Raw genomic sequence first — 12,366 nt, 5'->3', positions numbered from 1 at the left:
TCTATTACAGGTCATCAGCGCAGCACACCTTCCACCGTTCAGTTGCTCTCAAGTGTAATTCACATTATACCTGCAAGACTGGAATGAATGTTTTATGTATCTATGGTTAAGCTTGGACGTTGAAAAGCATATCTGATAATGTTCATTAACAATAGTATTTGGCAGCATTTTACAGTTAGAACTCTATTTTTAAAAACATTCTCTGTGTAATTACATGCTTGAAATGCTTCCTGAGGAACTGATCTGGAGAGTTTCTGCTTTTACTTTGATGTTGAAAAATTGGCCCCTGTGAATCAGTGTCCTTGTTCATTTACACTTCTCAACTATATTTTGATCAACAACTTCTTTCCCTGTAATCAGCAATGCATTGTTCTTTGGCACTGTATCAGTAAGCCCCTATAAGTTGGCCACACAACACTTACTTCCTCACCTTGGCTGCAGTGGTAACAGCATACGTCTGAATAACCATCAGATTTACTAAAGCTTCTTACAGGCAGACTGAAATGAAACTGGCATTGTCTGGAACGTATCTAATGAGGAATTCAAATACATCCTCACTCAAAAAATGAATGCCAGGGTTTCCTCAGCACTCCATGCTGGCAGTAAGTACCTCTAAGGGATGGTGGATTAGCTGACTATCATTTCACCAAACCTCAAAAATACTCTCTCATGACAATGTCTGAAAAATGGTATTCATTAAGTAGAAAGCTGCACATGTCGTTTTTAATAAATTATTAATTTTTTTTAATCACCTGAGCTTTTGTCAGGACTCTGCAATTGCTGGGCTGTAGAATACATTCAAATACAACTGAATACAGTTCAAGCCACATTGATTTCTAAGGCAAACACATACATTGTTTAGGATAATGGGAGGTTCAGTACAGTGGAGTCAGGCTCTTATCCCATTGGTCATAACTTCAATTCAGGGAAGGAGGAGGAGAAGGAGGAGTATCTGCTCTTTGCTACCCACAGCTTCAGGTACAGCCAACAAGGCAATTTCTGATACTTCGGTTTTTTCTTGCCTTGCCAAATTGCACTTGCAAAGCAGAAGTGGAAGATGGCACTGGAAGAAATCTTCATATTAATACTGTCCATTTACGTGTTGTGCAATGACTTACAATTCTACAGATGCACTATGCACTTACACAGTACACATACTATGCGTTATGCATAATGCACTCACTATGCATTATGCATATGTACAGTCTCTTCAGATGAAAGTTTTCCCCTCATGCTTCAGAAAGAAGGGGAAATATCCTTCTCTTTTTTGAGCGACTGTCCAAATACACACACATGTCAAAGAGGACGGTAAGAATATACACTCAGAGTTTCCTGCAGAGCAGTGTCCACGTCTTCACAGAAACTGACTGAAGCTTTGTTACACTCCTCAGTGCATTTCCCAAAAATTAAAAACTCCATAAAGGGTTAGTCAGTCATGATCATCTGGAGTTCAAGCCCAAGTAGACTGGACATATGGAAGACTCAGATCCCACCGAGAAACAGATAGAAACAACTCTCTAATTTTAAAAAAACAAGAGTCCCTGAGTCACTAAGGGAAGATGGAATGAGCAATGCAGGCATTAAATGAAGCTTAACTGATCTGCAAAAAAAAATTAGATGTCCTAACCAAAACTCTTAGCCTATGTTCACTGAAACAGGAACTGATCAGAAGACCTAACAGAGGATCGGCCTCAACCTGGTTTGTTTTGCCCGATAAATCCAACTCACATAAACTCCTCCTGCTATGGGCAAGATGTTGTCTGTTTCAGGATCTCTCTTCAGTATAGAAACAATTTCATAATTGACAACTGCAATAAGGATGAGACATTTTAAAGACTTCGCACATTTGAATTCCTACTGAAACTGTTTAATTTACACACTGCACTATGTTAAGACTCACTAGTATTTTCCGTATTAGAATCATAGAATGGTTTGGGTTGGAAAGGACCTTTAAAGGTTATCTAGTCCAACTCCCCTGCAGTGAAGGGACATCTTCAACTACATCAGGTTGCTCAGAGCTCCATCCAACCTGACCTTGACTGTTTCCAGGGATGGGGCATCTACCACCTCTCTGGGCAACCTGTGCCAGTGTTTCACCACCCTCACTGTAAAAAAATTTCTTCCTTGTATCTTGTCTGAATCTACCCTCTTTTAGTTTAAAACCATTACCCCTTGTCCTATCACAACACGCCCTGCTAAAAAGTCTGTCCCCATCATTCTTATAAGCCCCCTTTAAGTATTGGAAGGCTGCAATGAGGTCTCCCCAGAGCCTTCTCTTCTCCAGGCTGAACAATGCCAGCTCTCTCAGCCTTTCCCCATAGGAGAGGTGTCCCAGCCCTCTGACCATTTTTGTGGCCCTCTTCTGGACCTGCTCCAACAGGTCCATGTCTTTCCTGGGCTGAGGACTCCAGAGCTGGACATAGTACTCCAGCTGAGGTCTCACCAGAGCAGAGCAGAGGGGCAGAATCACCTCCTTCAGCCTGCTGGCCTCAGTAGCCTGTGATACGTTTTTGTATTTAAAAGAAAAGGGGAATCTGTTTCTTAATTGCATTGTCTTTTCAGTTGAGAAGAAAAGACAAACTTCCTTTGAAAAATGTATCTACATTTTAAATAACGTTGAATTTAATTTAAAACCAAAATTGATGAACATACAATTATTGCAGCTCAGTTGTTATATAATTTGAAATGGGGTTTGTGGATTGAAGATATTTGGGGGAAATTCTTCATCTGACAAAATTCTGTTTAAAATTTTAAAATTAAAGTGTTCTGAAGCATTTTCTTGAACTTCAGGAAAAACACTAGGATAAGTACCTTGATTGTGATTGTGTAAGATTGACAGAAATCAGGCTGTTAAGTCTTCAGTTGTGCAGCTGGCAAAACTTCCACAAGAGATTTTCAGAATCACCTGAATATACTCTCTGTTCCTACCTTCCACTAAATAAGGGTAAGGCTGAAGAGCTACAAGCAGATAGGAGTTTGTAGCCACAAGTTGGTAATTAATGAAGTGAATGAAGATCTTTATCAACCAAACATAAATAAATATTTTTAAAAGAACAAAACACATTTTTATGCAACATTCTGATCTGGTACTCAACGCAATTTTAGCCTTCTTGAGTTACGATCACATGTGTTTTATTGCAATCCAGATTTCCCAGATCAATTCAATATGGATATGAGCTTAGGGGTATTGTTCACATACACCATTCTAAATTCTCCTGAAAATGCTCTGATGTCCTGAACTATCTCAGAAATGAATATTAAATGGACAAATAAAAAACTTACCCGAATCATCATGACTGAGCATCTGATGTTATGAATCGTATCATACACTTTCTTAGAAATGTCTACAAACTGGTTATCATCAAACAGGTGCGCTGTGTTCTTGCTTAAGCTCTCCAATGCAGTATTTACTTGACTAATAAACTCTGGAATCACTATTTAAAAAAGAAAACACAAAAAACCCCTCAGTGAGCATAAAAAGGATAAAACATGTAATTTTTCTTTCTGGCAAATTACCTCACATTGATTAAAACTTCATTTTAAAAAGGCATTATAGTAATAACGTGATTAGTTTTAAGTGAGAATACATTTGTAATTTTTATCACAGTGATAAAAATACACTTGGTGGGCACATAAGCTGTGGATGGTTATATACTACAACAAAGAAGAAAGCCTTAAAAGAGGAGTCAGGGAAGCAGTTGTAAAAACCTGCCAGTGATTTCAATAGCAATTTCACTCAAAGAATCAGGATGAATAACCTGGCTCAAAGTTGCAACTACTATTCAACAGACTCTTACTATTTCAGAATCTGCTTTCAGTCCGAATGGAGAAAAAACTACCAAAAGACTGATGCTTATTCTCCAAATTAAAAAGTCCCACAATTGTAACCTGGACTTACCAAGGCAATTGATCTTGTTTGAATGGATAAAATAAATTGTAAATTTTGAGTCAGTTTGATATTAACCTGTGCTTTACCAAGAACATCCTGGGAATTTGCTTCTGGTGCTCCATGGCCTTGTTTGACATTGTGACCTGGTACCATTACATCCCCCTTGATCCTTCACATCAATTTGAAGCAAAGGAAACCCAAGACACAGAATATAGAGTGAAGAGAGAATGCAGCCGGAAAATCCATCATGCACAGGACCTCACACAAGTAGAGATCAAACTCACTTGCAACAACTTACTTCCTATCACTTGGAGACTGAAGACAAAAAATATGGGAAGTAAAAGGATAGAACTCAACTTCTGTAATATTCAATATGAATAACATATACCTTGTGGAACAGAAGATTTTTTTCAGGGAATCTGTTGGTTTCAAATAAAAGTATAATATGCGTTCCATCCCTTCCTCCATAATTATGTGCTGTGTAATTCATAAATTCATACCACATGAAAGCAACACAACCAATACCTTAAGTATGAATCCTTTCAGGCAAATTTTGAAGTACACAATAAATTTTTATGCGGATAATCAACAGGACTTCTGAATTAGAAAACCTGGCAACATGTACTTTAAATATTAGGAAAAATGCCACAATAATGCTTTAACCCCTAACTTTACATGGAGAAACCCGCATAACCCACAGAGACATTTAAATTCACTCTTAAATTACAGTAACTTCACTGTCCTCGAGCTCAGCTGTTTCTCTCTGGAGTGCAGAACAGTTACTTTATGTGTCAGTTCTCAGAAATAACGAACTTCAGTTAATTCAGTGGTAGTGGGAAGGTTCATTTTCTTCTGTAAAATAGGTCTCCACAAGTGTGTGACAAGTAGATGCCATTTAATTTGAAAAATAGGATATTTAAAATCCTTTCTTCCCTCTTCAGATTATCACTTGAATTACCTTGCCTTCTGAAAAGGTCAGTGGCAAGAACAGATTTCTTAAATGGTACAGAAAAAAGACAAGGTACATTTTTCATTAGCAACCAAATGGAATAATCAGGGAGAGCAAGCACCTATTTATTTAGTGCTTTTTGAAACTGTGTTTGGTTTTGGTTTTTTTAAAGAAACACAAATATACAATTTCAGAACATGAAATCTTTTTTTTTTTCCTGTTAAACAAAGATCTTGGCCCCTAGGCTATAAAAATAATTGCAAGTGTGGCAATTTTGAAATAAATGACACCTCATACGTTTACATAAAATTAAACATTCAGCTCTTCACATCCATTGTAAAAATACTGCAAAGGACAACATAAGAAGTTTTCAGGAATTCAATATTTCCACTGATGTAGTCATAACCATGAAGTGTTTTCCAGAGCCTCCTACATCTTCACTTCTCAGTTCATTGTACTTCATGTACTTTCACTTGCAGTATTGTAAAGAACAGATTCCCTGCTTACCAGCAGTATGTTTAGTGGCCGCTAACTGCCTGCAACCCTCTTCTTCTACAGGACAGGCTATTTCTTCTCAGTTATCTAGTCAGGCTCCATCCTGCACTCCATCCTTATTCCATATGCTTATTAATGGCCTTTTTACCACTCTTTCTGAGGCCAAACTCATTATCACAGTGTTTGTCTGAACGAATACATCACTTATGAAAAAGGACTTTATAGAAATACGTACTCTATAGCTCATATACTACTGGTGGAGTCAGTGCTACACCACAAGCTGCACTTGATTATAGAAATATGATCTCAGTGGCTTCCCTTTGGTAACATTTTGAAGATGGTTGCTTTTCATCAATGTAATTTTTACACACAATTAAAACACAAGACTAAACTCTAATTCTAAAATATATACATAACAATCTGCCAATGAAGTATAAAAATACACTTGGGCTATTGTAAGGTTATCAAACAGTTCTTATTATTTGGCCATTTATCCTGTATATGATTGGTTAATTCCCTCAAATCCAAGACTCCTTTCTTGACTGCATCCGATTTATTTGATTTTTGAGTTCCCAACCAAATGACTACTTAAAAAGAGGTTTTGGTGGATATATGAGTTTTTATCCATGGATCACTGGCATCAAAAATACTTTACTTCATACACCCTCAAATGGCTCAGGCATTGCTCTGAAACACTGCATTAAGTGGACTAGAATTACATTAATAATGTGCATCTTTGCTGTACTCTGCTTTATTCTTCCAGGCAGCCTAAACACAGAGGAGAAGTGGGTACAGGTAAAAATAGGTTGAACAAGACTGATGTTTTCAATCTTTCAAAAGCAAAGAAAAATTAAACAAGTGGTAAGTAAAACAAAAAATTTCAAGTGTTATAAATTATTGCATTTTTGTTATTTTAACATTAAAACATTTTTGAAGGAAACTTACAATTTTTAATTGAATTTTTGCTATTTTTCATTTCTCAACAAAAATTATGAGCAAATTTCAACATGAACATCTGTAATCCTGCCTTTCCTGAGGGTAAAGGTGTGGAAAGCAGGAGGATGTTTTGGAAAATACCGATACTGCTCATAATCGTCATGTTGGAAGTCACCAAACTAATTTACAGATTTCATGCCACCAAAACCACGTTCTGCACTCTTCTTGACATTAAGCTTGTTTATTTTAAAATTTATTTAAAATCATGTATTTCCTAATTCCCCTCTTGTTTTAAATAAACAATACTATTTGTCTTTCCTTGCAGGCCAGGTCTTCTTAGACCTCTAAAAATTTTTGCTTGATTTTGTCATCTTCAGCCAAAACCAACTAATGAATCCTCTTCGTAGTTTAATAGCTGTCATGGCCCAGCTCTTAATTCAGAGGCTACCACATCTATATGTCACAGTCACATTAGGTAATACAGAGAAGTAAACTTCACTGATCACTTTATTCCAATTAACAACTGTGTACCTGTTATTTTTAATAACAAAATCCTCAGGACAACAGGTTTTCAACTTTGCAGAAGGCCAGTGAAAACAGGTGAAAACATGAGCCATTCTACTTGCACCTTCTAATGAAGTTGCGTTAAGTGATTAACATCGCTTCATCAGCAATCAGGACAGCTTGATATTGAAAAAGCAAGTCTTCACAGTTAAAATGTCCACACATATGCAACACTCACCTGCAGAATGCCTTAACAAAATGAATATAACAGACATGGACAGACATGACCTCCTAGAATCGATCAAAAAATAATGACCTTTTTTTAAAAAAAATAAAATTCAAAATATTTATGGTTTTTACTTGGGAAAGAAAAGAAAGGAAAAACCCCAACAAAACCCCCGTCTCATTTATTTGACAAAAGCAAAAAAAAACCACCAAAAAGCATCTTAATAAAAAATGAAACACGGATTACTTATTTTCTATCATTCTTATACTCAAGTACTGGAAATAAGACTATTTGGTACTCTGCCATCTCTGCAGGACAACACCCAGGTCCCATCCCTTGTGTGTACGTTGGAATGATACAGGCAGGGTATGACTCTCCCTCTCAGTTCCTCTCAACTTAGAATGCCAGAGTTTCTCAAAGGATGTCAAGGGGGAGCAGATGTGGTGGACTACTGAATGCACGTATACACAATTTATCTCAAGAAAAAGAGTTTGTGGTAGATAACCAAGCTTTCACCTTCAATGTTTATCTATATGTATAAACACTGTGAGCAACTTATTGTATGGTGTAAATAGACTAGAAGAAGGTTCAAGAGCTCCCACTACAATGAAGACTGAAAAACTACTCTTTCAAAGGCAGCTTTGAAATGGATATGAAGACACAGTGCCCAGATGAATGAATGAAGCTCTCTGTGGCAGACCTACAGACCCCAGCTACAGGTAGACTCTGCAAGACTGCCACAGCTATTGCTTGAACTTAAGTTCAATGACCTTTCAACAAAGGAGAAAGACTCTTTGTTGGGCAGTCAGCCATCCAGTGAGACATCTTCTATGTGGAAATAAAAGTGCCACAGGACTGTTTGGTAAGAGACAGGAAAACATGAGCAGCCTTCCTAAAAAGTTTGTCTTGTCAATATACAAAAATACAGAATACCCAGAGTGAATAAAAAGTTTCAACTAATGCAGCACTCAGAATAAAAATCCCACAAAGGTTAGTACCTAAACCAAACCTCTAATATCGAAGTGAGTAAAGACTGCATGAGAACTTAACGAGAATGGCTTAAGGGGGATTTGTTATAAGAATGGGAATCTCCATCTTCCACAGTTAGCTGAAGTAATTGCTACAAAAAAGACCATTTAAAAAAAAAAAATGTGGGCAAGACTGAGTGAAAAAATGGTCTTCCTCCTGAAGACAGTAAAATTGGGGTCAGTTATTATGGATTAATTACGATTCTAACAGGAAGGAAAAGCCCCAGGAAAACTTCCAAAACCCCACCGAAAGACAGGTTTTAAAAAAGTAAGCAAAAGCCAAAAGCATGGTCATGTAAGGCCTAAAAAGATGCTGTATGAACCTAATATGAAACTAGTATGATCACAGATCACAGAAATAAACCAGATTTGCAGGCAGGCAAGTTAAATGAGATGAGTGCAACCTAGACTTATGCCAAGCCACATGTTTCAACCACTAAGCTTAATACCTTTTTTCAGCACACTATGTCTTTCTATTAATTAGCCTCCAAGCAGGAAAAGAACAGCCGCACTAAAATCTTTAGGCAGGAAGAATGAAAAAAGCAGAGGCTCAGGTCTTGATGATGACCTCAGTTTGCTGCAAAAAGATCTGAAATCACAGGAAGAGCTACACGTCTCCAAACCAAGAGACACAGCAAGTCCTGAGACCAAAAACTGTCTGGATAATGTTGCACCTCAAGGTACCAAAAATGCAGTCTCTGTCATCCAGAAGATAACGCTTGACAAACTTGAAGGTAACTGATATATTGCCATTCATAACTACAGGGCGAAGAGTGCACCTGACAACAGTAATCCTTGGAAGAGACTTCTTTTAGAGAAAAAAAAGCTGACATTTGTTGATACTCAAGGTTAAGAAATTGACCTCAGGGCACCCACAAATCCTGCAAAACAGTCTTCAGAACGTCGCTGTGTATGTCCCCACTTATGTATATCAGCCTGAAGGAAATTAGGTTGCCTACAAGACCAGGAGGGCTCCTTGGAGCTAACCCAGTAGTATGTGAACCCAAAGCTCTCAATCCAGAGAGAGAAAATGCCAGCCTCAAGCATAAGCAATCATTATGAGCAGTACTTTTATGAAAAACTTCAGTGCTGCAGAGAAAACAAAACCCAGAATCCTACACTGTTAGTGCTTCCTGGGCAATTTTAAACAAAAGAAACTTCCAGAGTTACTCCAGAATAACATTAAAAGATAAATCTAGCTGCCAAAGCTCTGAGATGGAGCTGCAATCATAAGCAACATGAAAGGTAGTACGGCTTTCACTGCTGGCAAGACTGAACAACCTGAACAAGACGACTCTAAGTCTTCTAAAGATGAAGAGTAGATAAATGAAGGACTTCTTAATTTAATCATAAAATTAGATGGACAGTGAGTGGCTTGTAGCATGAGAAGTCTGTGACATAGCAGAACTAAAAGAGCACTAAAGGCTGTCTGCCTTAACAGCCTGCACGGCAATCAAAAGATGGTGAAGCCATGACAACAGGTTAGCCTGTCATAGCTAGGGTTTCCCTAAGAATGGAAGTATAGCTATAGTATATGAAGACCAACTCACCTTACGAGATCTAGTAAGTCCATTGTTGACAATGAAGTATATGGATAGATTTCTATCTTCTTGTTCTACAAAGGCAGTAGAGTCTAGACTTACAGAAGGATCCCAAATACATGTTTTATACCTTACCTTTCCAGATGCACTTGCCATATCTCTACAAGCAGGCTATGACTGTGTCAGGAGCAAAGGAGGCTGAGGGGAGACCTTATTGCTCTTTGCAACTACCTGAAAGGAGGTTGTAACAAGACACGTGTCGGACTCTTCTCCCAAGTAGCAAGTGATAGGACAAGAAGAAATGGCCTCAAGTAGCGTGAAGGGTGGTTTAGATTGGGTATCAGGAAAAATTTCTTCACTGAAACTGTTATCAAGCATGGACACAGGCTGCTCAGGGAAGTGGCTGGGTCACCATCCCTCGAGCTACTTAAAAGATGTGTAGATGTGGCACTTAGGGACATGGTTTAGTGGCGGACTTGGCAGTGTTAGGTTTACAGTTGGACTCATTTGATCTTAAGGGTCTTTTCCAACTTAAATGATTCTATGATTCTGTATGTAATCTCTCTCATATTTTACCTTGAAAAAGGTGAAATTTGAAGAGACAACAGTGGAAGCGATCCAGAGAAATCTCCAAGTCTCCTACTTCAAAAATGAGCTAAAAATTATTCTAGGCACCAAGAGCTCATGAAAACTCATAAAAGTCAGAACCAGTGACCTTGTACCTTATGTTACCAAGGAAATTACCCCTTGCAGATGCAGTTAATCTCAAGGTATGGATACGAAGAATGCTGCTTGAAGTGATTTTCTCCTCTCTTCTGAGTCTCAAGGCCCTAGAAGGTCCAACCAACTCTGGAAAGCCTTTTCAGGTGGAAAGGTAAAAAATTACCTTGTTTTCACAAAGTATCCACATTATGTCTATGAAAACTGACTGACATTTAAAGGAGAAAAAATAATTCTGTTGAAATTTTTGGTGGGCTTTAAATCTCCTGACCAGTACTACTTTATGTGCTACTGCACAATTAAATCTGCATTGCTGTGTAACACATGTATTTTAGTACAACATAGGTAACAAAAAGGACATGACCCATATGAACACTAGATGACATTCAGAACACTGCATTCACACACTGCATATGTACAAAATTAATCAGAACCCAAAGAATCATAGGAATTAGTGCCATTTGCTTTCTCTTATCAATAATCATGCATGAAAATTATTTCTTAAATGTCTCTGCCACATTCACCTCCAAAAATAGAGCGTTTATGTACTCTGTCCTCTACTGTTTAAAGTCTTTAAATGTACATCTTATGTGTTATGCTTAATTGTACGTATAAAACCACCTCTTTAGAGTGGAGGCACACATCAAGGTGCCACAGCGAAACAGTATGAAAGCATGGTATGTGTAAGTCAAAGAACAGTTGTGAAACAAAAATAAAAACATAAAAATATGAAAAAGCTTTTGGGGAAAAAAAACAGTGTTGACAAAAAAAACAGTAAGAAGAATAACTAATATTAAAAACTGTTCAAAACCACAATCCCACATTTCTATTTAAAACTGTTGTACCATGTTTTTTATTGTGTTTTATTTTGCTCCTTACTGTATAAATTCTCTTCAATTGAACAATTTGTACTTCTATCAAAAATGTTCTCTAAACTGAAACAAGTTTTTCCCAAAAGAGCATTGAATTTTACTCAATTGCTGAACCACATTAGAATATTTTTTCATAGCCCATACAATAAATCCACTGATCATTGACTCTGATCCCATTTTTAAAACACACCTTCTATATTATAGTTTCTAAACACCACACCTATAAATGATCTTCGTGGGATTTAGTATTTCATGCTAATGCTTTTGCATACTATAAGCATAATAAAACATGAAGTAGCCAAAGCAGAGGCCTGTTGCACGTAAAAAGAATTTGCATACTAAAAGCAAGATATAATTAGTATTTCCTTCTCTTTAACCCAGACCTATGCATACTAGAATAGTGAAACCAGAAACTGTGTATAAGCATTTTGCAACACTGTATGCACTTGCAAGGCTGTAAGATTATGGCATAACCAACAAGCATTTAGTATCACAGCTAAGCATATATAAAAAAAAATATATAATAATTATTTAGAAAATTATATATTTATATATAAATGCCTAGCATACGTATTTATTTATAATATATGTATATTTTTACATATATATTTATACATAAGCTATGCTGAATATATGACAACAGTTTTGTGGTATTACATCCACATGCATGTCCTATCTTCAAAACTAGTGATCATACAGCAGCATGATGACAAAGTTCAATGAACTGAAGCAGCTGAAAACTTCGTGTTTTGGCTGCCAAGCTAGTTTTGAGGTGGTTCAGTATTCTAGTCCCATTTGCTACCAGGCCAGATAGTTGACATGCTAGTACTGGTACAAGGAAGGTGGCAGGAAAAGGCAGATGGGGCTGGCAGGCCCCACTGCTGTCAATAAAAGCTGCATTTAGAGCTGTTTAAAATGACTGGGAATTGCAGCCTCCATTTCTATGACTACAACTTGTTACTGCAGATTTCTAATCAAGTTTTTCTTCACTGGCTTTGAAGGCCAGAGGTCTGCCAGCAAGAGCAGGGAGCTGACTAACAAACACATGAGGCAATTTCTAAAGGCTGCTGAACAAATACTCCTGAATTGGGATTGTTCAAATGTACTGAAGAGGACACAGGACATGCTATATAAACCATTAAGAAGAAATGGAGATCTTCCTGTGGGGGAGTCCCTTCATTACATGTAAGAGAGACTATCTGGACA

General features: G+C 37.4%; 1 protein-coding gene across 2 annotated transcripts in view; it reads right to left on the bottom strand.

Moving 5' to 3' along the window:
* The window catches only part of CTNNA3 (catenin alpha 3), a 540,343-nt gene that overhangs the window by 102,616 nt on the left and 425,361 nt on the right, over nt 1–12,366 (bottom strand). For both annotated transcript variants that reach the window (XM_059820900.1, XM_059820901.1), the window contains exon 13: nt 3,283–3,434. In XM_059820900.1, coding sequence (XP_059676883.1) covers nt 3,283–3,434 — 152 coding nt within the window. The remainder of the gene's footprint in view (nt 1–3,282; nt 3,435–12,366) is intronic.

The sequence above is a fragment of the Gavia stellata genome, chromosome 9, assembly GCF_030936135.1.
Source record: "Gavia stellata isolate bGavSte3 chromosome 9, bGavSte3.hap2, whole genome shotgun sequence".
NCBI classification, from domain to species: domain Eukaryota; kingdom Metazoa; phylum Chordata; class Aves; order Gaviiformes; family Gaviidae; genus Gavia; species Gavia stellata.
This window is presented reverse-complemented; position numbering and strand designations above follow the sequence as displayed.